This window comes from Pteropus alecto, unplaced genomic scaffold (assembly GCF_000325575.1).
Source record: "Pteropus alecto unplaced genomic scaffold, ASM32557v1 scaffold97, whole genome shotgun sequence".
Taxonomy (NCBI): Eukaryota; Metazoa; Chordata; class Mammalia; order Chiroptera; family Pteropodidae; genus Pteropus; species Pteropus alecto.
Genome location: NW_006439713.1, coordinates 2,882,656 through 2,910,173, shown reverse-complemented (window position 1 = coordinate 2,910,173; position 27,518 = coordinate 2,882,656). Strand labels below are relative to the sequence as shown.

The 27,518-nt window shown below is 39.9% G+C and overlaps 2 protein-coding genes across 2 annotated transcripts in view; both read right to left on the bottom strand.

Moving 5' to 3' along the window:
* The window catches only part of PSMG1 (proteasome assembly chaperone 1), a 24,115-nt gene extending 7,724 nt beyond the window's left edge, over positions 1 to 16,391 (bottom strand). The window contains exons 1-8 of the mRNA XM_025050201.1: positions 16,374 to 16,391; positions 8,161 to 8,414; positions 6,821 to 6,927; positions 5,474 to 5,625; positions 3,736 to 3,798; positions 3,235 to 3,433; positions 2,050 to 2,186; positions 1,521 to 1,590 (exon numbers count right to left, since the gene is read on the bottom strand). Of these exons, the coding sequence (XP_024905969.1) occupies positions 1,521 to 1,590; positions 2,050 to 2,186; positions 3,235 to 3,433; positions 3,736 to 3,798; positions 5,474 to 5,625; positions 6,821 to 6,927; positions 8,161 to 8,414; positions 16,374 to 16,391 (1,000 nt within the window). The remainder of the gene's footprint in view (positions 1 to 1,520; positions 1,591 to 2,049; positions 2,187 to 3,234; positions 3,434 to 3,735; positions 3,799 to 5,473; positions 5,626 to 6,820; positions 6,928 to 8,160; positions 8,415 to 16,373) is intronic.
* BRWD1 (bromodomain and WD repeat domain containing 1) overlaps positions 14,834 to 27,518 on the bottom strand; it is a gene marked incomplete at its 5' end in the record, with an annotated part of 92,562 nt that continues 79,877 nt past the window's right edge. Inside the window, 3 exons of the mRNA XM_015593081.2 lie at positions 14,834 to 22,488; positions 23,446 to 24,354; positions 26,097 to 26,264. Of these exons, the coding sequence (XP_015448567.2) occupies positions 21,323 to 22,488; positions 23,446 to 24,354; positions 26,097 to 26,264 (2,243 nt within the window). The remainder of the gene's footprint in view (positions 22,489 to 23,445; positions 24,355 to 26,096; positions 26,265 to 27,518) is intronic.

Genomic DNA, 27,518 nt, shown 5'->3' with positions numbered 1-27,518 from the left:
GGCAGGCGGGGCAACCGTCTGAGCGGGTCCTCCCGTCGCCCAGACTCGCGGGAACCCTGCCCAGCCCTGGCGGACGGAAGGCTCCGGCTCGGCCCACCTCGCATGCGGGCCCTCCCCTGCGTCTGCAGCCCGACACCACCCTCGCCACCGCTCCTCAAGGCACCTTAAACTCGCCACTGGCTGCCCGCACCACCCGCACCACCCCCTACTCTCTGCCAAGACCCCCGCAGATATCAAAATCCGCACCTTAAACTCGCCACTGGCTGCCCGCACCACCCCCTACTCTCTGCCAGGATTCATCCAGCTTTCAATCCAGCTCCGGGGCCACCCCCCGTGCGGCCTCGCCCGTCCCTTGGCCGGCACGTGGCTGTGCTACTCTGCATCAGCCTGGCAGGATGCTTATTACCTGTGCTACCTCCAGGCGGTGGCGCCAATGGCCTGGCAGCCCCATAGCGGAGGGCCACCTGGCACTGTGGGTCCACGCAGTGGGCACGCAAGACAACCCACGGTGCTGACCCAACAGCACTTCATCCTGCAGTCATTAGCGCACCCCAAACAGCACTTCAGGTCGGCAGGAAGTGGGACTCGGGAGACTGTATCTGGTCATTAACAAAACTGCTCTTCCAAAGAGCCGCCTCGCCCTACCTCAAGGCATTATGTTTAGAGCAAGAAGTAAAAGGTTTAGAAAGTTAAATTTCCCCTTCCAAAATACGCTTAAAAGCTGAAAGCTGACTTAAGGCTGTGTGACCGATGCGTCACAGTTCTCAGAACGAATCAGGTGTTCCGGGAGCACCTGTGCACTGAGCGGGCACCACGTGAACCAGGCAGCAGGTGCCCGCTCGCAGTGACATGGGAGCAAACCAGACGATCAGTGTATACTTCAGAGGGGGTGACTAATATAAAATGACTCGTTTTGCCAGAAAGATTAACCATTACTCTCGCTGATCTAATGACACACGGCAGGCATCCCTCGGTGTCCACGGGGGACTAGTTCCGGGACCCCCACAGATATCGAAATCCTGGCTGTGTAGAAAGGTGGTTTTACTGTTCAAGAAGTTTCTGTCACTGATGCAAACATGAAGCTCACACTTCTTGCCAAGCTGTGATGAAGTCATGTGTCTCCGACTCAGGAGTATCGAGCTCCTCATTCAAAATGGCACAGAACAGTGTATGCATCCGATGAGGAGGACCGACTACTGTAAGTTAGAGCTTTACTCTTATTAACTCAACAAATGGTTACTGGGGGCTGCATACGTGATGAACTCGGGATACCAGAATGAAAAACCATGGCCCACTCCCACAAAGAACTGATATTTTAGCAAGAAAACTAACTTACGAGACCTGTGAAATGAGCTGACGCCAACACACGGGAAAGTTAACACTAATGGCCATTCCAGCATAAAACGGGGCTGCGGAACAACGCTACCATAACCTCGTCCCTTTAAGGAAGTTGTTCTCAAACTGAGAGTCCAGGGACTTCCAGCAAATCTCTTAGGAAATAGGGCAGTTTCCTAAACTACCTGAAATAACAGGCAGACGTTCTGTGTACACATCTTTCTGGGGGAAGAGCCCACAGACGTAGTACACAGACTGAAGGCAGGAAACAGCTATATCTTCCCCTCACAGACCCAGTCCCATCAAAATTAGATGAATAAATGTTATGTTAATTTGATCCATACTATGCCTCCTCAAAAACGATCACCTTCCAAATGACTAGATTAAATCTGAATGAAATGCCTTCTCAAAAATTATAACCTTCCAAATGAGTCAGTGACAGAAACTTCTTGAACAGTAAAACCATCTTTCTACACAGCCACCTGGGATTTAAATGCACTGCACTGATCTATGAGACATGAACGAAATACTCAAGTCACAGAGGTGTAGCTAGAAGAGAGGGTGGCGATCACATTCAAACTGCCAGATCAGAAAACTTTAAGAAAAAAAGGATCTCTGCATGTTACTTAGGTTTTAAACTGATATTGCACATTTATGTTTTTTATTAAGTTCATCATAGTAACTCAGCTATTAAGTCAATGAGTAAAACCTTACCTTGACCAAACCCTTCAAGCTTCTGGTAGAAAGCACGGGCTTAAAAGCTTCGACTGTGATTAGGTCTAACTTCATGACGTCAGTGTAGCACACGTACAGAACAGCGGGGAGCTTCCACACCTGACAGTAACTCAGAACTATGAACACACAAGGAGAAAAACACTCGAGTTTTCTATTATAGAATATTTAAGTGAATCGTCTCTAAATAATACTGTTTTTAAAAACAGCTGTCTCTGTTGCCTCTTGTAATCAAAGCCTTTACTGCCATCTTGAACCCATTATAATGCATATTTTCTTTCAAAGCCAATTATTTTCCTAAGTATTCTCCTGCATTTGCAAATATTATTTTGCACTTCCTGAACATATGCTGAAACGCATCATAGCTACGAGATTAAAATTTTGACTATAATATAAATAATATACAATGCATAATGTAAAATATTTAGCCACATATTCTAATTAACTTAACATTTAAAGGAAAAACCCCTTTATTAACCAATAACAATTAATTTGTACTATAACATTAACTACTGAAAAGTAAGTGACAATCTAATTTTGATATGATGCTAGAGTATAATTAGTAATAGGAACAAAGATAAAACACACATACGCACATTTCTTTTCTATAATTAGTAATAGGAACAAAGATAAAACACACACACACACACACACTTTTTTCCCCCCCCAGTAGAAAAGCAAAGCTTTATTAGAAGGGAAAGTCCACTTCCAGACGTGGAAGCGGGCCTGACAAGGGAAGCGTGGCTCAAAAGCCCAAAGATAAAATATTAAAGTAACTGGGGGAAGGGGGTACGAAAAAGTGTATATATATTAAAGTAACCACCAAGGTTCAACATCTGAAGCCTTATTCTGACGATTAAAACATACTTCACTAACTTTTCATACGCCAGCAACGTACACCTAGCATTGGCTCGCATGATGAGGTACCAAAGACCGAAAAGAAATAGCATTCTTGAAGGGTAAGAGTTAAGAACTCTGAGCAGCTCTGTGTCTGAAGTCTTTTTAAACGCAAACCAAATACAATGTACTAGCAACTACAGAAACTGAAGATAAACAGCAATGCGTTATCATTCGTCATTAACACACTCCCTCAAAAAGGTCTCTAACATTCAAAGTCACGACTATCAATAAAGCCATACAATGAACCGTGACCTGTTTTAATACTACCTGCTGCAGGAAGGTCGTGCACAATGTTGGGCTGTTCTAGCAGTGAACAGCATGGAGGCTCTTTGAAGTTCTGTGTTTTCAGGGCCTTCAGGAAAGGAGAATGAAGGTTGCTAGTAGATTCTGAAGTTTTGTAGTCGGTAACATGTCGACACGTAAGAATAGTTACCTGCATATTCTTCTTTGGACAAGAGCCAAAAACCTAACACAAAATTGGTTTCCAAATAAGTATACACACACACATATGTAATATATATATATCATTTTGTCACAGAGCAGAAACATCCCTCTATGACCTATAACCTAGCACAATGCTGATTACGCTTGTGAAATAGGTTCTTTTATTCTTTATATCTTGTAACAAATTTCTAGAACGTTATTAAGGAAAAAACCCAAATACTTCCCCACTTCGATATGTGACAATGAAGGTTTAAGTGTAGAGATACTGAACCTTTAACAAATGGCAACTCCTGTCGTCGACCACACCCGGCCTGCATCTCTCACCTTTTCCAGCCACTGATACTGCTGATCTTCAGCAACGTAGCAACTGCACTGGCAAATAAAAACCTGAAAAACCGAAATGCAAGTTTTTCTAAGGTCAAAGAGATTTCACACACCCCCAACGTATCACAATATATGTTATGTGAACCCTAATATACGATTTAGATAACACTTTCCTGAATCTGCTACTGGCTTATTTTTCTTTAAAATTTAAGAATCAAGCTAATCGTGGCAATTAACATCAGAATAAAGTGCACACTGACAGCTACTGTGAGACGCTGAAGATATTCCCAGTAAATCCCATTAGAATCCTCTTTATGAAACAGGGATGTTGCCAGCCCTGCTGCCCTTCTGAGGGTCGCACGTTGTGACAACCAAACTCAAAGTTAAGATCCCTGTAGAACGTCATCGCCAGATGACACCAGGTGCTATGGGAGTAAAGGACAGCGGCCCGACAGGGTCTCGGCCCAGACGGCATCCTGCAGCGCTGCTGAAGCCTGAGAAGAAGGTGTTATTTTAGAAACCAAGTCGTGAACCGCATGCTCAAGGTGAAAGCGTCTGCGAGGCCGCGATGCCAGGAGAGGATGAGACTCCCGGTCGTGACACTGTCCGCAGACGTCAACCACGTTTTCTATGAAAATACTGACAAACACACTAACGACCACACAAAAACTGCACAAGAGGGGAAAAAGGAGGCCCCGGGACAGGGGAGAAGAAAAAGACTGGGTATGGAACTAGCTACACACAAAGGATCTGAATACTCAAGAGCTCTCTAACCAATAAATAGTACGGATAACCAGACCTGATCTTCTACCTGACCTTCGCTGCCTATTCTAAAGTAACTAAGCTGTTACAAAGAGCGTGCTTAGTTTATAACTGGATGTTTATAATAATCCTTATGAATCCTTCAATAACTTTGGATCATGTTATAGAAACCAACTGTATTATAAAATCAAATTCTACAGTTTTCAAGGCTGCCATTTGGTCCTTACCTTCTGAAATAAGCAACGCTATTATATTACGGAATTACTGACTTCTTCCATTGTTTGAGTCCCTGTCCCTGGCCTTTGTCGGAGTGCTCAGCAGTGTGGAATGGCGCTCTTTCAGACAAGCAGATGGGGACACATACATAACCTGCCCGGCCGCCTCATCTGCCTGACTTGTCTCCCAAACTGCCTAGTATGCTGCATTCTCTGAATGAACCCAACCTTAGCTTCAGGACAAGTGTAATCTAAAGGAATCATTCGGCTTCAGGTACAGAATGCCTCTTCTGACTTAAAATATCAGGACAAAATAGGTTAGGATGAAAGCCTGATGTCCACAGAATTGTATTTAGAATGCATCTGTTGAACGAACGTTAACTGGGTTTCTAGCGTGTACGTGGCACTGGCTAAGTACTGGGTATACAGCCACAAAGGAGAACTCCCTGCTGATGAAGTGGACACATTTTTGCACTTTTTGAGGCGCCAACTGAAATAATTTTTTGAATGAGGGTAAGATTTAAGTGTCTAATGCTTACAGCTCATTTCTAACGAACTTATTTCAGAATCTCCTAAGAATTTTACCAACACGCTGTATGGGCCACATTAATATTTATCTAAGCAACGAAGTGGTGACTGCCACTGCCTACGGACTTCTAGAATGTCTCAGTGCGACAGTAAATATGGAGGAATGTGGCGTTCACATGAACACTACATAAACGATGCCTGCTTCTGACGCATACAAATTAAGGCCCACGTACCGAGGGGTTCGATTTCAGATGGTAAAACACGCAGAAAGCCTCTGGGGGGGACACATGCACAGTGTCTGTTGTCCTACACCACTCGTTCCAGAGTTTCGCACAACCAACTTCCTCCCAGACTCCCGAATTCATAACGAATGACGACAGAAATGCTGTGGAAAACAATTCAAGTAAGTTAGTGTTGTTTCAAGGTGTGTTTTCTATTCAATAAAAAAAATCGGTCCACCTCTTGCCTTACTCGGAAATGCCTGCTCCTCTTTTCGACTGAGCTCAAACCCGACCACCCCGCTGAAGGTCGCTCCCCCTCTAACCACGCAAAAGAATTCTGCACTTCGAAATATTTAATCACATGTAGACTAAGTTGTACCATAAAAGGGTTTTTTAAAAAAAGTAGTCTCTGTAAAATCTAATAACAGAGACTAATAAATGAGATGACTATTTGAAACTAAAAAATAATAACAAAAATAAAAAAATAAGTTCATTCAAGTTAGTCTAGAATTCTAGAGGTAAAAGAGCCGTCCGAGGCCATCGGCCTTGCACCACCATCTTCCAGAAAAGGAAACTGAGGCCTTGAGACGGTGAAGGCCAGGTCCTGAGCGCAGATGGCACTGGAGCCAGGAACTGGGACGACAGGTCTGACAGACTTTACCACGCTCTCACAGTGTGACACTCATCCGGAAAGCTTCAGGACAGAGAACTTCGCATGAACGAGTCAGTGGTTATTCACCGTGTGCTGCTCTGTGAGCACTGGGGCTACCGTACAGGGAGGGCATGGGATCTTACAGAGATGCCAAATGCTCTCCTCGGGACAAGCGAACCCCTAAATTACACAGGTGTTGGTACCTGCACATGTACGCTGTCCCAGCTGAACTCCACGCCGCTCTAACTTTAACCTCTCAAACAGATTCACGCGTGTAAAAACCTTAGCACTGGAGTTCTCAAAATATTAGCCATTCCTGTTATTTGTAGAGTTCATTAATCCAAAAACATTTAAGAGCCATCGCTACCAAGGGCCATGTACACACGCACCACCTCTGCCCCACCCAGTCTGGCCAAAACAAGCGCAGGAGCCTAAGGCACCCCAAATACCGCAAACACCAGGACTGAGCCCTTGAGTCTGTAAGTTCCCGAAACTTAGAACATTTCTTTTAAATCTCAGTTTTTAACTTTATCAAAAAGAGACTGTCATATAAGCAGGGATAGATTTTACTCAGAGACAAAGGTGTTCTATGACTTTTTCCAAAAGAAATGACAGACATTTAAAATCTTTTATGATGAAAAGAAATATAAGTAACTGGAGATTTTATCCTTTCAACGAAATGTGTAGTCTAACGCATTCCCACTTACCTACTGCATTATTTCCTACAGCAACTATAAACTTGGAGCAGGGGTATTTTTCTAGCAGAGACACTTCCAAAGATGTTTTTGTTCCTCTTCGAAGAAGCCGCACCTCCCTAACACAAGAAACAAAAGACAAAACTAAAGCAACTTAAATATAATTAATATTGGATTATGATAAAAAGGATGGTTACCATCAGTGTAATTTTGCATTAAGTAAAATGCAAATTTTAATTTTATAAAGAACATAATTACAATCCTCAAAAAACAATGGATTCGGGCGACAATAATCAACGGATAAAACCATTGTATATGAAATTCCTGGAGAACTCTACAAAAGAGATCAGGCTGTCCACCTGACCCACTTAGCGTCCCTAAAAAAGGGATCACTGGGCATAGCGTGCAGTAAGAAACAGCAAGCACCACTTTCGAAGCATTCTTGCCAGCAAAGTATTGAACTTGAATCTGACCAAGCCTCTAGAAGGAGCTTTACAGAGAATGCAGATGATGGACACATATTAAATGACAGGAAGAGAAAGCATGAGACAAATCAAGGATGTGGGACATGCTACAGGACCACCAGTCTCGGCAGAGGTGCAGAAGGAGGGGCGCTGCTCTACATGAAAGGAAGCTCAAGAGACGAAACGTCTAGATGTAACGTGTGGGCCTTGTTAGAATTCTGATGTACACAAACCCACTGTAAAACGGACATCTGGGACAATTAGATAAATCTGATTAAATTTATCAAATTTGTATTGACAGTATCAAGAGTATCAAAATTTTTTAGTTTTGCTATAAGTGATAATACCATATGCAAGAAAATGCCTTATAACTTTTGAGAAGCATTCTGAAAAGTGTAGAGGTGAAAGGCCACGGTGGCTGGGATTTACTCAGGGGTGATGGGAGATTAAATAAATGCGGCAAAATCTTCATTACCTTCTCCAATTACCGTATTCGTACTTTTAAAAGACATTATCCAACTGCCACTGACACGTAATGCTAACTTAAGTGTGGGGCGTAGAAGAGAAAAGTTCTAAGAGCTGTGTCATGTCCATGAACCAAAGATATGACACAAACCTGGGACACGAAGGTACAGGGCTGTCGTACGGAAAGAGGTTTCAGGGGAGAGCAGGAAACGACCTAAACCCACGCTGAAGGCAGGCGCGGAGGCGGCTCCTTTAACGGCCACCCCCCGCCCGCGTCCGCGGCAGGTGCCGCCTGCGTGCCGCAGCCCCGGGACCGCTCTCCCCGCACACGCCGAGGACTTCCCCGGGCAAAGCGGCGCCGGCGACGAGCGTCCGCCCGCGCCGGCCGAGTACCGGGTCTGGGACCGCGACCGCGTGTCTCACCTCTTCCGCGCCAGCTGCCGCCGGACCTCCCTGTCCTCGGGCGTCTCCCTGCCCGCCTCGCCGTCTTCCTCCTCGTCCTCGGTCCCCCACGCCACGCCCCCTGCGAGCCTTCGCGCACGTGCCGTGGAGCATGGCCACGCCCACCGCCCTAAGCCTTGCCCCCTGGGCCCTGCCACGCCCCCTGCCGCCACCTTCGCGCACGCGCCCCGGGCCCCCGCGGGGTGACGAGGAGACCGAGATGAAATGACTGCGGCCTAGAGAGGCGAGAGGCGAGCCGAGGGCGGGGAGGGGCCGGCGGGGCCTCCCGTCAGGCCAGGTAACGGGCCGCGGAGAGGAGGGTCTCGGCCGCCACCCCCACCCCGCTCTGCAGCGCTCGGGGGAGAGGCCGGCCTCGCTACTCTCCCCTCCTTCGCCCCGTTCCCGTGAAGCGACTGGGTGAGCTTTGGCTTATCACCCAGCTCCACAGCGCGGCCGCCCCCAGGTAGGTGCTGGCCCGGGGCCCGGCGCGTCCTCGGGACCCCGGACAGGAGGATGGAAAGCCAAGAAGAAACACAGTGCTTCGTGGTGTTATAAAAATGAGACCTTTACTCTGGCAGTAGGAATTCACATTTCAAAAGCTGATGATCGTCAAGCTGATCTAAAAGACTTTATGAGAATGCAAAAATAGTTGCTCTTTTTCAAACTTGGCCATTTCTAATACAAAATTTGTTTTTGCTTTAAATAGCCTGTCATTAATAAGCAAAGTGCTTAACTGGTTCTCTTCTTTAAAATTTGCCGGAAGACAACGTTCACGGAGCACAATTCCAAGCAGGATTAAAAAGAACTGTGCCATAGTTTAAATGAAAATACCCAGTATTGCAATGAAAAAATAAAAGTCTGTTTACCTAGATTTAGTTGTGCTGACACTAGACGACACTGCTTATATTCTGGAACCCTATCAAATAGTCACAAAGTTAAGTACTAATTTGGGGTCGGGGAAGCCTCTTAAGAAAAAAAAAAGAAATCAGGAAGTTGCTAGAAACATTTAAGGTGTGGAAGAAACAATGAGCAACTAAAGCATTTACATAAAAACCAATATTTAGCGATTTTACACATAACTGCAAAATATGACTGGGCTATGAAGCAAAATTTGAACATTTAGGTATAAACAATAAGACTAAATTGCTATCCCATCAGAGCTTAGGAAACTTATAGTTAGTGAATATAGAGATTACCAATATGATGTTTTAAAACTGCAATAAGACTCCTGGGTTAATTGGCTTTATAGAATGACTGAACCGCAGAATAAAAAGATTGGGTATCACTCTTAGTCCTTTAGTTGAATAAAATAACGTCATTTTTACCAGTCAGATCCTCAATTTGATTTGTTACATTATGAAGAAATCATTTCTGGAAACCTGATTAAAATTTTAAATGGGGTAATGATAATACATTTGATCATGATTAAAATTCTGCATACATTTTAGAGAGCATTTTACAAGAACGTTAACTTTCAAACAAAAGCTTATTTCATGCAGTTACAATAAATTTAGGCCAAGCACTTAAAAAAAGGCAAATATATGTTCAAATTAAATACTAAACCTGAAAAGGGATTCCATTATGAACGGCTGGTGATACAATCTCAAGTACTGACAGAAATTAACCCCGCCACAAATTATAAATTCAAAATTGAAATCCTTTCATTACACTGAAATTGTCAAAAATTTTCCATAAGTCTTGAGACTTAAATATTTTCATTTTATGGTTATTTGTATTTGTTGAGGCTATAACATACCCAATATCAAATTAAGTGTAAATATGGGACTGGAAATAGGTTTAAACATTGCATTAGAGATCAAAAAACAAACCCTACACACCTAAAAATATGTTTATTAGGAATTCTTCCCTTTCTCACCTGCACTAGTAACAAGAAACTGGTATCAGTATTTCAGATAAAAGTATACTCTGAACAAAGCAAAGGACACAGACTCTATAGGTTAGAAACATTCTGGCTTATGCTAAGAAAACGGAAACGACAAAAGCCTTTTTTTAAGCAGACATGCAATCACAAACAAATTTCTCAAGTAATCTAGACACTTGGTCGACCTGTTTAACCAAAAACTATGCATTACATTAGGCTTTTAATGAAAAAGGAATAGAAACCCTTAGGTTCGTTTTACTTTTTCAGATTTACACATGCAAATCATAATATTCACAGATATTTTTAAATGGGAAAACAACTTCTAACAGTGCATTTTTCCAACAGCATGTTCTATTGTTCAAAGGATTTGACAGTGCGTTCATTTAATCTGGCGATTTTAATTTCAACAAATAGCTATTAACAACAAATGAAAGCTCATTGCAAAGAAATTCTTTAGTGTCAAGACCAGGTTTTCTAATCCTCGTGAAGGCCACAATGAAACACCCCAGACATGCCGCCATTCGCTTGTCGCAATGCGACTGTAATAAATCTGCTCAGTGTTCATAAAGTTCTAACTTTTAAGGTGCTGTAGAAAAACGTAAGAGGATGTCCCTGTGTCATCTAAAAATATGACTATTTTTATCTTCATCTATACTTTTTATTTTCTGATTAAGACCAGCCTCATAACGAGGCATATTCTGGCATCTCTGTAAATGCTACCTGAAAGTAAAAATGAGGAAAATAAGTTGTGATAGTCACATTCATAGCTTTCATAGAAAAATATATATTCCCTGAATTAGTCATATCAAGTGGTCATCATTCAGTATGAATTCGAATATAAACAAAATGTTTTATGACATTTTTGGATTTTATTTCCAACTCTGCTTCAGAACTAGATCAACAGCCTCATCATCGAACCCCTGGGTCCTTCTAGTTCAAGCTGTTTTGACTTTGGGGTTTGTGAACTGTAGGAACTGGATCTTGCTAAAATATTTGCTTCATTCAAAAATCAAACAGGCTCAGTGACGCTTCCTCCTGAAACGTGCCTCATTTTATTTCAGTAATGACACCACAGTCATGGTGGTCTGAAATTTTATACTCTGATGAAGAACCTTTAAAATTAGCAGGTTGAGATTTTGAATTTTTTCCAGTCATTTTAAGTTTTCGGTATAGACCCTCCCTGTCCACTTCCCATTACAGCTGGCCCTCCATATGCAAGGGTTCTATATATGGGGACTCAACCAACCACAAATCAAAAATATTCTTTTGGGAAAAATGTCACATTGTTGCTGACGTGTACCATGTCATTAGGCCAACCAGGGTCTAACCATGTACAGACTTTTTTTTCTTGTCATTATTCCCTAAACAATACAGTGTAACAACTATTTACACAGCATTTACATTGCATTAGGTCTTATAAGTAACCCAGAGATTATTTAAAGTATACAGTGGGATGTGCATGGGTCACATGCGACCACACTATTTTATAGAAGGGACTTGAGCATCTGTGGATTTGGGGGGGGAGGGGCGGGCATCCTGGAACCAACCCGACCCCACCCCCTGGGGATACCAAGGGACGACTGTATTTTCTTCTAAGGAATCAAGAAATTTCTTCCAAGGCCCTTCCTTTCTGAAAAGGAATAATTTTACAAGAGGCCGGCCATTTGTGTTTTCTTTCTGCCTCTCCAGCTACATGCAGGCTTCACAGTGTTTCCTGCTCAGAATCTTTACAGTGAGTCTGCACAGTGGCCCACGAGAGGAAGCCTCCCTCCCACTGTCCCACTGGATTATGGCTTTCAGAAGACTCCTCAAAAGGTGCCAACAAGAAACTCCCTTTAGAGCTAGGAGCAGAATGCAACTGCCAGTTTACGTGTGTTTTCGACTTCACTTCTACATTTCCATAGTCACTACTGTGCTTTTGCTTTCCAAGCTCTGAACTGACTAAAAAAGCAGCATTTTGCTATTAATATCTTCTAGCTCTTTTTCACTTTCAGAATTTATGCTTGTATCCTCCTCTTTATAAACATTCAGTAATTTTTTCTTAGCCGCAGCAGAAGCATTTCGATGGGGCAGTTTTCTGCTACTCTTCCTAATCCAGACATTTTCTGGTCCTGAAATCGTTTCCTTTAGATTACTCATTATCTTTATTTTATTTGCAGCAACAGTAGCACATCTGCGGGGAACTTTCTCAGGCACCATTTTTGTTTTCAGAGTTTCACTAGGCATTTGCACTGCATCCTTCTGATTATGCATACATGTTCTCACTTTTGTATGGGGTTCTCTGTCTCTAGGAACAAATTCTGAAAAGAGTGAAAGTTAATGTAAATGCAAAAACCTCATAACACAAGATCTTACATTCCTCAACAATACAGTCCTAAACAATAAATTGTAAAACGACTCGCATTGCTAAATAAAAAACATAAGTCATCATCATCAATGCCGCTACGCATTTTTGACTTGATATAAATTTCCATTTCCTTATCTACAAAAGGAAGTCTTGGATAGAAGCATAGTTTATAATCTGTGAGGATGACTGTCACTTAAAAGAGCAGCAGATTCATAAGAACGGGGCTAAGTACTTTCCAGCATCATAAAGCTAATCTAAAAGCACTTTTTAAAATCTGAATTTTTAAAATAGAACCTTACATAGATTTAAATTTCTTGATACCATTTCTAATACTTTGAGTCAGTAGTTCTAAAATAATTTTCCTAGAACCTAAACAAGGAAATGCCATCGTGACCACACTGACAGTGTCAGCTGTTTCAAGATCCTTAAGGTTTTAATTCCAACACCAACATCTCCCTTAGTCTAAAAAATTAAATTGTATATTGGTCTTATAAAATTGAAATGTGGTTTTAATCCTAGATCCATTTTTTTTTTCAAGTATTTGACCACTTTGTGTAAATGAAATTGTTCAATCCTAGTTTCACCATTATTCAGATATTTTGAGCTAGGTATGTGCCGGGCACAGAGAGGCTAAGATTCAAAAACAAACCACTTCTACACGTCAGTATAGCTGCTGTGAGAACATATTACAGAAACCTCGGCTAGGGGGCAAGGCAGGCTCCCTTTGAGGGAGCTAGAAAACTTGACGGGATCCACCAGACACGAGGTCTGACCAAAAGCCCTCGACAAAGGCAAGTCCTCAAGTGGCCTGAGGCGACTTGCCAGGGTCCTGCTCCCCAACACTGACCAGGTTGGTGGACCCAAAGCCGGATTTTCGCAAAAAGAATCGCTACGCCCCTAGGGCAGATGTTTCTTGAGAAAAATGCAACTGAGGCACATTAGCCCCTGCATGCTAGGCCTCTGCTGGCAGTTCAGTCTTGAAATCATTAAGAATTGAACCACCTGTCTTCAAAGTACACAAGCCCCGCTCTCGGCAGTCTACGAGGACAGGCCGTACATCAAGGGATAACCACACTTGACATCTATCTGGAGGACTCTCTTCCACTAGATCCGTTTCACTACTAAGGACTAGAAATAAGGGGTTTGGGTTTTTGTTGGGGTTTTGTTTTTTGTTTTGTCAGCTATCGAGTACGACTATTATTCTCTAGCGGTGAAAGTACCCACTACCGACATTACAAGTTTTTCCTTTTGTGAATGGAGATGTTCGCCCTCCATCATCAAGGGCAAATGAGTGCAAGTGAAAATGGCTTCTTTAGACTGACATACTCATTAGCAGGGCAAGAATTATGAGTCTTCTGCCCTCAAAAGGAAAGCCCTTCAGATTTTATCTCAAGTCTGTGAAACTCATTTCAAAGACGTGCCTGTGCTCTCTCCAAGACCCCAAAGGGTTCTCCCCCAAAAGGCTGGGAACCAGTTTACTAAAAGAAACCCCCCACTAATGCATCAGGCCCTTCTGCCAGTTATGTGATTCACGTGCTTTTCTACTGAAATTCTACTTCTAAAGATATCATGTTTTGTTCAATGTAAACATTGCAAAGTCACCTGGTATTGCAAAAATGGCATTTTAGCCGGCTTAAGCTGATCATGGCGACACCTCACGCAGCATAGTCACTCCCCTTATTTGGGCTCTAGGGAGTCACCTGCATATGAAGTTTGGGAGTGACTTAAAGTGCAATGTTTTCACCACTTCAGAGAATTTTTCCTTGGGAATTTTAAAATTACGAACATTAGTCTCTGCAAACCAACCCAAGATCCAAAGTCAATCTATAGCACATTACACCAGTGTTAGGCAAAAGGTGGTATATATGCTACAATAGGGAAAAGATTTTTTAAAATATGTAGAAAAATTAAGGTGAAATTTGTACGTATAAGGATATACTAGTATCACTCAACTAACTGCATCCATTTGCGTTTTTTAAAAGCATTAAAATTAGACAGTTGATCCATTTCCAACATATCCAGTTGAACAGAATAGATAAAATCCAACGACTAAACATTTTTGTGGGACAAATGATTTAAGCTGCGACAATTAATTCTCTTGTGATATACTGATCCAAGTACCCTATATTGCATTTAGAAACCTAATAAATGCTAACTCTAAAACATTTTACTGAATGGTTATTTGTAATTCAAAATAAGAGAAGACAGTTAAGATTGACAGAAGACACTCCAGGCTTTTAAAAAAAGGAAACTTGAACTTCAAATAAATATGTCCAGAAAGGGGAGAAAATGGGAAGAAATTATACTACGTATAGAAACTCCAACTTGATGAAACTATCTCTAAAGTCTTAGAACATAAAATGGGAATTTCATATAGAAACAGAATCTCAACGACTGTTGGGAATTCGAAAAAAATAATGCATACATGTAAGTCAGTGTTAATTTTATTACTGAGAACTTGATAAACTATAAAGTGCTTTATTCTCCTTGGAAAACTACAAACAGTTTTTAGAAACATATACAGAATTCACGGTCAGAGAGAAGTCCAATTTACGTTAGTATACAAGCTTCAAAATTTTGGAGGCTGCTACTCTAACGATACATTTGCGATATCATTTAATACTAACAAGTCAGTACAATACCGCAAGTCCTACTGTCCCGGATGGACTTGGGTCAGTTATGTGTTGGAAGTGACTGAGTGATTGAGGCATTGTGGCTTTCCTATAAATGATTACATATTTGGGTATGGCAAAAACCACAGCAGTAGAAAATTTCCATGTGTAGTAGTACTAGATCAGTTTACCTAGATGATCACTTTAAATTGTAACTCACAGATCACTGTATTCTAAGATGGTCTGTGAACAGAAACTTGGATGCAGACATTACTTCGACTGGAAGCAGTAGTCTCTAGTTTCTATATTTTAAGGATTATTCATATCCCAATTATGATACTGATATATTATTTTTCTAAATCCAAAGTACACCACACACCACTGCTGCAGAAGCATAAAGAATTTTAATCCCAACAGCCTTTTAATTGGCATATTAAAAACAAACGAGAATGAGAGAAAAACGTCTGAATCAAAATGAAAATACACTAGCCTATTTCATATACTTTTTAAGCACTGATGTTACTGATCAGTGTTAAATCACTTTCATAACAGGGGGAAACCTTAGCTGCAGATCACCCTCTCTCAAGCGAGCCTCTATCAGAGCTGATTTAAGATGTTCTTTATTGTCTGCCCTTCACTGATAAGCAATGAAATGACCAAAACTCAGGAAGCAAATAGCATTTATCACTGATATTCATCCCCCCTAAAGCGTAAGTTTCCAAAAGGATCCCCTCAACTAAACAGTCTCTTTAGAAAATGGCTGTAGGTCAAAGTATTTTCTGTTACTCTCTAGACTCAACGTTTTACTCTTTTCTAGAAGTTGTTGGCAACACTGAGAATCAACTTCCACAGTATGGCAGCGTCAGGCCAAGAAATTGTCAGAAAGAACTCTGTAGTCTAGGGTCGTTCTTTACTACTTTGGTCACTTTCATGGTTGACAGATGAACGCAGCCATCTGTTAAGTCTTCAGTACACAGCGAGGGCACCACGGAACCTTGACTTGTTTTGTTTCCCACCTACAGTCCATCTACAGCTTCCTCTCATCCCTGAAAGTTAACCGGTAACATTCTCACGATTCTCACGAGATGTGTGATGACTATTACAACTTTTTTCTAAAAATCTGATGAAAATTTTATAAAGTGTGAAAGGGATCTTACAGCTCATCTGCTTAATGAACTTTTGAAGCAACATCTCAGAGCACCGCAGACTGACGCAGGCAGTGTACGTTACCGAGGGGACTGCTAAGTTTCCAAACTCCTTAATCACTTCACTAATGAACAGCAGCGGGTCACAGACAACCCAGTGACAGTCACCTGTGCAAGTCTCATGGATCCCTGCAGCTGCCCCACCTCACCCAGCTCGTGGCCCGCATTCTGCCCGCATGAGGAACATCACAGTGGACAGAGGTTAGGAAGCTGGCTGCTTAAGAGATAAAGATGAGCTACAAGGAATACCAACCACATGTACAGACCTTGAAGAATTAACCAGCTAGGACGCTTATAGTTAATTAAAAAAAAAAAAAAAGCCTTACTAAATTTATTGTACTACTATTTTAGTTAGTAACTGACTGAAAAACTGGTTTCTAGGTGAAAATGCTAAGACTTAGATGTGGTAATGAGTTAATTTGAAAGTTAAAGCAGAGATCTTGTGTGGGAGTAGAAAATTAAAGAGTTGCCTCCGACAAGTTTCCAGGAAAATGGTTAGAATTTTACAGGTGAACTGGATACGTACAGTCCAAGGGCTAAGTATGGATCAACAGTTAGAAAATTAACTTCAATATATTAAATAAATAAAGATTCCTTTCACATTTAACCACTGACTAAAAAGGGTAATAGTTTCTAAATATTTTCCTTGTGGAATCAACGTTAGGGAGAGCTAGCTGCTGCGGTCGAAAGTCTGTAAGTGGCCATCTCATTTCAATTAGGTCAGTAAGAATGTCCCTGTCTCTTTAGCAGTCCAAATTCTCATTAAAGGTTTTAATAAATGATAAAACTTACCTTAAAATTAACTTAAAAACTAAAGTATGACCAGAAAATAATCTGTAATACTGAGAATTATATTAAATGAAACTATTAGTCTTGACAAATAGACATACAATCTATAGTTAATTACATGCTGCCAAAGATGGAGCCTGCAAATTCGTAGGGCTGAAACGGACTGCCCTGCCCCTCCCCAACCTCCTTCCATCAAACCCGTAAGAGCAACCAAGTAAGAGTCTTAGTATTTTTCTACCGCATTAACAATACATTGGGAACAAGTTTGGCAGAATGAGTGACTGGAAAAAATCCCCCTTAAAAAGCTTTGAGGATTCCCGTGTATCCTTAGGCAACATCTATAATTTAAGAAAATACCTATAAAAATACTCTTTAAAAATGTGAGAAGAAACAACGCAGCCTTCATTAAAACATTCTTTACACTTTGATCCTTTCCATTAATTCACTATTTGAGCTACAAGTAGGATTAGCATTTACTAATCTAGCTGGACTAGATTTTTCCACAATGCTCCATTTTCTCCTAACTTTGACAAATTTGTTTGGTCTTTCTGTTCTGAAATACTAAAATAAGAGACAATCTTTAAACTCTTAAATTGCAAATTTCCTAGGGTTTCTGCTTTATCATTCCCTGATATCCACAGAAGTGAGAGGTATAAATTAACAAACGAAAATCTCTTCTACAATGAAGGTGCTTTGTTGTACTCCATCATACTAGAATCACTGAACTGTAATTTCCATACAATGTAAGAAAACTAAAGTACTGGTGGCAGCCACAAGGTACCTGAAAAAGTAAGTATACTGACTTATTGATGAAAAGAGTAGAGATTAGGTATTTCCACTATAATACAGGGCAAGGCAAAAAGACCTTTTCTAGCTATTTAAAAGTTACTCGAAAAATCAACACAATTGCGTAGAAGGGGAAAGCAAAAATACTGTATGCAACTTTAACAATGTTCTTGCATTCTGATATACAAACCTCTCATTTTTTTTTCAGGCAGTACGATCAAATTTAATTTGTACCAACGGAAGAGAATAAAATCTTTTTCAGTTTAGTTTTTAGTATGATAGAGTAAAATTAATTTTGTGTTCTAATTATTTCTAAATAAAAAAAAAAAGGCTACAAGAGACAGGGAGTGTAGTATGGACCCGGTGTTATTCTAAATAAGAATCTGTATTAAGATGTAATCAACCAATGGAGTGTGAAAGATCTTTTTGGATCAGTAGTACGCTCAGGTGGTGTTTTTGTTGGTTTCTGTCTTTTTCCATTTGCACTTCTATGTTTTGAAGGGCCTTTTCCTAAAACAAGTCCTTTCCCCCCCACCATTTCCTTATCATAAAACGAATTTCCTTTTCAGGTATGACTCTCTGCTATTTAAAAGAAACTTGTGTTTTAACTTAGAAGCTGTAACTGCTTTATCATCCTTTCCAAGGATTACTAAATTGAGAAAGGATTTAATCAGAGATTTTCCTCTAAGAAAGGGAGAACCACCACCCTAGGAATTATCTGAAAATGGGATAAACTTTTCCTTTTATTTAGAAGTTAATACACATTGTCAGTATACCCCTTTTAAATAAGTAGGATATGAAAAAAAAAATGCTCTTAAAACCTCACCTAGTTTCTAATATTTGAAATATTTTTTCTTAATATGCTTGGTAAATTAGTCTTTCAAAGAGATCAAAAATCAAATCTGAATACCTCAAACCTTTTTTTAAACCATAAGTGAATAAAATCATAGGACTTTAGACATACACAATCACAGCAGTCTTTTTTTCCCATACACCATTAAGTTACTTCAAGTGCAGTGGAAAGCCTCAGCACTTATTTCTGGATCAGTTCACATTCAATTTGTAATCTTTCATATTTTCTCACCAAGAAAAATACAAACTGATCTCAAACATATTAAAGTACATCTGTGCATTAAATCCCTGCGCATTTTGTGTGAAGTAGAAAAAAAGTCAAACGTTCTAGTGCTCAATGTAAACATTTTGAACTATTAATTATTTATTAATTTTTCTTAAAGTATTTAGGAGTGCGTGTGTCACATATTCAAAGTTAACCTTAGGAATAGCACCACAACCAAAAAAACCCATAAAAATGTTTCTCTAATTCCTTAGTTTTATTTCAGAACTTGAAAAGCTACCATTGTCACGTGCTTTCAATGTCACCAGGCCAATTCTTGTTTTTTTCCAGATGAAACCAGAATACTCCTTCTATAAACAAGGGTCTCACCATTTTGGACAAAATTAAAAATTAGCAATTAGTTGACCAGCCAATCAATAACTAGTTAATCCAGTCCAAAAGATAAGAACAGTTCTACTGATGAAGCCTAAATGGTTAAAGTTATCATTTACCAAAAGAATTTCCATACTTATAAATGTATTCCAAACTTATTTATGGATTTTTTTGGTACCTTTTTGCAAATGATGGTAAACATGGAGTTATAACCCTGAGAAGAAATATAAAACGGAGAAGCTTAAGAAGAATTTAAATAAATTAATGGATATGACATCTATCACCATTTCTTAAATTTAGGGAAGTAAAGAGCATTCCATTAACTTTTTTCGGGTCCATAGTCAAGGATAATTACCCTGCATCGAACTGTCTCCCATACACTTAATACAAGCTTTGAGAAGAGCATCACAGTCTGAAGTGGTGATGGCTCTCAGCCACCTCTCCAAGGAGAAGCAGGTATCCCACCTATCTCAGTTGGTCAGGTCTAAAAATATCCTTCCCTTTACATCAGGGAAGTAAATACCTTCTACCATGTCAAACAGAGTAGATAATTAAAAAGTAACAACACTTAGAAACATTCTCTAACTCTGATACCAGAGTCTGATGCTTTTCTGTATCTGCTACCTTAAGGATACACAGGAGTAAAACATTAATTTTATGTGAAACCAGATAGTTAGGGCCAATAAATAATAAAGGTGGGAGTACTGTAACATACCCCTTAGCTACAAAATATGTAAACCATTGGAATCAAGTCCATCTTCAGGCACAAACAAGCTAGGAATGGGTACCTACACTGTTTGAGTAGCACAGCCTATCAAGTAAAAATATTTGGCTCGAAAAAATAAGTGTACTATGGTACTTGATGATGTGAAGTTTTGATTTAAATGGATTCCGAAATTATTTTCCCACAAAACATGACAAGGTTCTTAAATTTAAACTAGAGGTCACTAATAAAGATACACTTAGTTGCCCCAGCAAAGGATGTTTGGGATTGCACATGGCAGGAGTAAGCTAAAACAAAGAGATGGAGAATAACATTTAACTATTTTCCTACAAAGATGAGATGTGATTGCACACCTAACAAAACTCAACCCTACAATTTCAATAGAAATGGAGGGAACTACATATAATTTAAATACTCTTCTAGTTCTGTACACTCTATCGAAGAACAAACTTTTCCTAAATCTAAGGCACACAAACTCCTCTATTTCACAGAGTAAGACTATGGAAGACCAAGAGTTTGGTTAAACCCCCTTACATGGAAACCAGGAGATGTTGGAAAGAAATTATATAGCATTTCGTTAGTGCACAACTTAAAAGAAAATGTTAGGACTATGGTCTGGCCTTAGAGGTTTAAAATATACAATCAAAATGTTAAAAAAAAATAATAATTTACCAGCACTTTATAAATTCAAGTTTATAAAATAAAAGTGATGATATTTTCCTTAAAAATAAAGAGAGACAGAGAAAGACAGACACCCAACAGCATTTGGAAAGAAAAGTGGGAACAATTTCAATAAAAATGACCACATCTAGTATAATGCATTCTACTCAAGTAGCCAGGGGAAGAAAAAAAAGTGGTAGGTACCTTGCCCATTAATCATGGTCACACCTCCCATGATTGCAATGTTTATGAAGAATTTGTAAACATAGGTCATGTGAAATTGTTACACTATAACAGGACAGGGGTTAGAAACTACCACCTCTTGATGAATTCAGAAAATAACTGCATGGCACTTGCTACCATGAAAGTAATGCTCATTGGTTTTGATAACCAGGATGTCTAGTGTTTAACATATTTCAAACTCTTGCTATATGTAGTTAAATACTGTCGAAGTAGATCTGCCCCCAAAACGAAGCATATTTTGGCACCTGTGCTGAATGCTGCTACAAAGGCAAGCAAGTGCAAATAAAAATAACAGTCATGATTTAGTCACATTCATAACTTTTCATAGAAAAATATAAATATATTCCCTGAATTGTAGGACAAAAAAAAATAATAATAATTTCAACAGCCAACTTTCACCATAAATTCCAGTCCACTTCCTCTTTAAATGAACTGGTTTTCCCTCAAGGTCATAAGGTGCAATCATCAAAATCTAACACGTTTTCTAGGCTTCTGTCATCATCCCCATCATGGTACCTCACGGTCCTTCTACCCTGATTTCTCGTTTTTATTTTTGAACGTCGGAGAACTCTCTTAGACTTTGCATAGTCCACATCCTCCCAGTCATTATCATCCACATTGAGCCTAGGACGTTTGCTCTGCCTTTGTCGCCTCACGGTCTTAGATAGGTTAGCTGTAAAAGTTTTACCTTTTCTAACTACTTTTGCTTTTCCTTTTGTTTTCCTCTTTTTAGTTTTTGTCTCATCAGCACAGTCAACATCGGATTCGGCTACAGATGCCAAATCTGAGTCAGATCTGGGACTAGTGTCAGGTCCGCACTTTGAATTCCCCGTTGTTTCCAAATTTTTCGCATTTTCCAGTTCAGGATGCAGTCTCTTCCTTTTCATTTCCACCTTGGCGGCTTCCCGCGAGTCATGAACCACTTCTGTCTCACTGAAGGGCGCCTTCCCATAGGTCCTGAGTCTTCTGCCATTCCACCTGCGCAGCCCGTAACTCAGTTCCTCTTCGAAATTATTCTCTGCTTTTTGCGCCAAAGTTGACTCAGAAGACAATTTTCTACCAATCTCATCCCCTGGAATATGGCTTTTTGAATCATCCTCTGAAGACCCAATCAAGGAATTCTTTGTTCTAGAAGGTGCGACACGTGTTTTGTGATTATCAGTATGCCTGGTAGGCCTGCCCTTCTGTTCTGAATCCGACACACCTTCAGAGTCTGAGTCCTCATTTAAAGACCGAGTAATGCTTTTCGTACTACCTTCTGAGTCAGCTTCAGGTGGCTTCTCATCACAGGCATTCTGCTCATTTGGCACTTCACAGTTTACATCCCCCTCAGAATCACTCGCAATCTTCTTAGCTGTGGTACATGCAAAACGGAGGGGCTTTTTCCTTCCATCTTTGCTTCTCGTACACACATTTTCTAAGCTAACATCTTCCACATCACTCATGAGCTTAATTTTACTGGCAGCAGTGGTTGCACATCTTCGAGGCATCCTCGCGAGGCCCGCTTTGGCTTTTGATGATTTCTTAGCCACCTTTGAATTGCTGTCTGAGTCACTGGAACAGACCCTCTTCCTAGGAACTTTTCTGCTTTGTCCATGGTCTTGTGATGGAGAATCTAAAAATTAAGAGTATTCCTTTAATCTTTAATAGAAAAGGATAAAGGAATTAAATTTTCAACATTTTAAACACCTTCAGTCCAGAATTCTTCATTCTTATTAACTTGGAAGGAAGATGACAGTGAGTGGCAGGGGCTCTTAATACTTAGAGCAGAGACTTCTGTAGCCTCAGCACCATTCACAAGTATGACACATTCCCATCAATAACACCCCATCCCTTTCTATTTACATACACAAAAACACTTGACACTAAAATATTTTATTTACATGAATATAGACTAAAACCTCTTTACCACTGCACTAAGGTATAAAAACTAATCGCTTACTCTCAGCCTCCTTGAAACTGCTGTTACCTTCACAAGTTCAAATCATACCAGCTGCTTTCAGTCTTAGCTTTAGCTCCTCCTGCTCTGATATTTTTCATCAATCCCCGTTTACCAGGGGTACGATCTTACTTCAGCAAGTTATTCCACCTCTCCATGCTCCAGTTATCGGTAAAATGGACAACAACGACAGGACCTAGCTCATAAAAGATACGAAGACTATACTGATTAATAAACATAAAGCATGTAGAAAAACTTCATGATGCACAGAAACAGTGCAGTAACTGTCCTATTAGTTGCTATCATTATTACTTATCACATCCCTTTCAACCACTGCTACCCTTTTCTTTACTAGAAATAGTAAATCTTTACTAGAAATAGTTAATGAAATGAAATCTTTACTAGAAATAGTTAAGGCCAAGATCGCCTGCTACGTGAATAAAACTAAATATACTCAAAAAACAGTTACGCATGCATAGAGAAATGTAAGGGATGCACGGAAAAGACAAATGGGGAGGGATGGGAAGAAAATCGCTGGCAAAGAGAAGTTTCATGGGAAAGAAAAAGAAAAACAAGGTATGCTACAAGCAGAGAAGGATAATGAGAATAAATCAGTGACATGCTTTGAATTACCTTTCATAAAATTGTTGGGTTTTTCTTTTGTTTTGTCTTCATCTGAATCCGAATCTGTTTCAGACACATGATCTGAGAAACATTGGGACCCAGTAATAGGTTCACACTTCAAATTTCCTAAAATCAGGTTTGTTTCCTTGTGACATCTGCCATCTTCTCTATCTTCTTCAGATTCAGAGTCCTCTGAATCACTGAAGATCTTTGCTTTTTTAAGGAAAGCAGCATTCTTGCGACCCATGTTGTATTTCCTACCAACATATCTCGTTGGTTCAGAATCTGCTTCCTCCTCCTCTTCCTCTGAGATGCTTTCTGCCTTAAGTTTCTGCCCAGACGTTGACGGACCAGCAGTTCTGTTAAGTCCATTATCTGAACCATGACTTTTAGAGTCTTCCTCAGAAGACTCTATTTTAAGAAATTTTGTTTTAGAAGTTGCTGGAGTATGAGACTTGTAACCGTTAGCATGCCAACTTTTCCGGACTACCTGCAAATCACTTTCTGACTCTGATTCTCCGTTTTCAGAGCCATTGACAGCATTCTGGGCAGCATGAGAACTGGACTCTGGTGATGGTTGATTTTGGTCTTTTGGCTCCTCTTCTTCAATTTCTGACTTTAAGCTTTGATCATCTTCAGAATTATGCAGCAACTTTTTTCTAGCTACAGCAGAAGCATTGCGGTGAGGCAGCTTACGACCAGAGCAGATGCTGTCGGAGCTAGAGTTCTCCTCTGCATCGCTCATGAGCTTTATCTTGCTGGCAGCCACGGCAGCACACCTTCGCAGCACCTTCCGGTTGTTTCCAGCCCGCACCTTTGGGCTTTCGCCAGTCTCCAGCGAATTATTATCGGAGTCACTTAAGTAGACTCTCTTTCGGGTGGCTTTTCTGCCGCATCCATTTTCTAAAGAAACTGAACCTGGAAATAAAGTAACAATAAAATTAGAAAGATCTTTCTTATTGCAACAATTTTTTAATGCCTTTATTATGTCAGTACTGATGTTCCGCATTTTTTACTGCCAAACTAAGTTCCTTTCTAAATGTAAATGGCCTAACGGGTGAAACAGAATAGAGAGCCAAGAAATAAACCCATGCACATATGATCAGTTTATGACAAAGAAGGCGAGGATACACAGTAAGGAAAGAACAAACTCTTCGATAAATGGTGTTGGGAAAACTGGACAGATTCATGCAAAAGAATGAAACTAGACTACTATCTTACACCACACACAAAATTAACTAAAAATGGATTAAGCACTTGAATGTTAAAACCTGAAACCATAAAGCCTAGAAGAAAACACAGGAAGTAAAGCTCCTTGACACTGGGCTTGGCGATGACTATTTGGACCTGACTCCAAAAGCAAAGGCAATACAAGCACAAATAAACAGGTGGGACTAAATCATCAAACTAAAAGGCTCTGCACAGCAAAGAAAATCATCAACAAAATGAAAAGGCAACCTATGTATGGGAGAAAATATCTGCAGATCATGTATCTGATAAGGGGTTAATATCCAAAATATAGAAAGAACTTATACAACTCAATAGCAAAACAAAAAACAAAAAACAACAACAAAAAAAATCCAATTAAAATACGGGCAGAGGATCTGAATAGACATTTTTCCAAAGAAGACATACAGATGGCCAAAAAGGCACATGAAAAGATGTTCAACATCACTAATCATCAGGAGAATGCAAGTCAAAACCACAATGAGATATCACCTCATACCTGTTAGAATGGCCACCATCAAAAAGAAATAACAAGTGTTGGCGAGGACGTGAAGCAAAGGAAATCCTTGTGCACTGCTGGTGGGAATGTAAATCAGTGCAGCCACTATGGCAAACAGTACAGAGGTTACTCAAAAAATTAACACTAGAACTACCATATGATCCAGCTATGCCACTTTTGGGTATTTAGCTGCAAAAAATGAAAACAATTCCAAAAGATCTATGCACTCCCATGTTAGCTACAGCATTAGTTACAATAACCAAGATAAGGAAACAAGAAAAGTGTCCATCAGTAGATGAATGGATAAACAAGATGTGGAGTATACACACAATGGAATACTATTCAGCATAAGAATGAAATCTTGCCATTTCCAACAACATGAAGGGACATGAAGGGCATTATGCTAAGTGAAATAAGAGAAAAACAAACACCATATGATCTCACTCATAGGTGGAATCTAAACAACAAATAAAACCAAGCTCACAGATACAGAGAACACACTGGCGATTGCCAGAGGCTGGTGAAAGGCGGGAGAAATGGGTGGAGGGGCCAAAAGGCATAAACTTCCAGTTTTAAAATAAATCAAGGGGGTGTAATACATAGCATGGTGACTATAGTCAACACTGTTGCATATTTGCAGGCTGCTAAGAAAGTCTTAAAAGTTCTCATCATAAGAAAAAAATAAATTTTTATAACTATATATAGTGATGGATGATAACTAGACTGTGGTCATTTTACAATGTATACAAATATCAAATCATTATATTGTACACCTAAAATAATATAATGTTCTATGTCAATTACAGCTCAATTTTGTAAAAAGGCCTAAAGGACACTTAATCATATGTAGATGCACTGCATCAACAAGCCAGTCAATGTTTAGCTTTTGGGTGCTCCTGCACACTCCTCCAAAGCACCACTGAGGGCCTCTTACCGGTCCTCCTTTGAGCAGCTCTGGTTCTAGTCACCCTCAGGTTGCTGCTTCTGGCCAGCCTACCACGTACGGAGGATTCACGAGCTCTTGGACTCTCTTTGCTTTCCTCAGAACTATGTGAAGCTGAAGATGATGAAGATGTACCTAAGGAATCTTCTATTTCACTTTCTAAGGAAAATAAAGTATCAACAGTTCATTACATATATTTCCTATATTTAAACACATACGCATATATTCCATAACTTAAAGCAGATTCCTAAAATAGTTATTGTCTGATAAAATTTTGGTATTCAAAAAAACATAATCAGTATTCCAAATCAAATTTGTTCTCTTATTTCTGAAAGCAACATATTAATCCTAGTTTGGATTCAGAAAATACAGTTCATATATTTAATAAACAAACTTTCATTTAAAAATTTAATTAGCCCCATTATCTACTTCCATTATATAAAACAGGTATTTCCTATAGAGAAAACACTTCAAGTCTAGCATTTCAATAGACGTATTTTTAAGTCTCTCTCTAGTTGCCCTTCCTAACAGCATAGTTGTACCATACATGCTTTCAGCTCAAGAAAGGTCATCTCTACAAGCTTATTTAAAAAAAAAGAAAGAAAGAATAATTTAAATAGTAGAGGACAGGACACATCCCAATACCCCGTAAATGAGTGCATGTCCCATGTAAGCACAAGACAGGAAACCCAAATTTCCTGTTCCTTCATCCAGACTTACTTCTTACATGCCTTTATAGAATGAAAACGTCTTCAAAATGAGCGGGAACATTGTTAAAAGGCAAAATTTTACTCCATAACAAAACCCAACTCCATGTCACAGAATAGAGTGGCTGTGATAGGAAAGTATCAGTCGCCAAACTGTTTCTTCTTTTGAAATTGCTATTTCTCCACTTTGAACTGTTCCTACTCTCTATTCCACTACCTGACACACCAACTGTTTCCAGATTCGACCCCTTCTCTGCAAATCACTGCCAACCTGATCAATCTTCCTGAAACAGAATTCCAGCATGCGACTCCCTTACTTAACAAGGGACCCAATCAAGCATTCCAAACACCTCTGCTGCACGGCCTGCCAGCCTCTAGAACGTGGCTGCATTCTATCTGTTTGATCCGTAACTTTAAGTTACAGCTGTAGCATACTACCATCACAAGTCAGCAAAATCACTCAGAGCAATGCACAGAAACACCACAGCCTCAGTCGCACAATGCTAACGAAGGATTAGCATCCGCTAGTTATACTACTACACGGCAATAACAAAAACAGGTTATAATTTATTAGGTCATCAGCTTTAAACTTACATTAGTTCCGTGACTTTAACTTAAAAGAAATACAAAAATGTCACACTTTACACACACAGTGTGATATTTATATCACATTATTTAAAATATGGAGGATTCAAATTTGCATAAA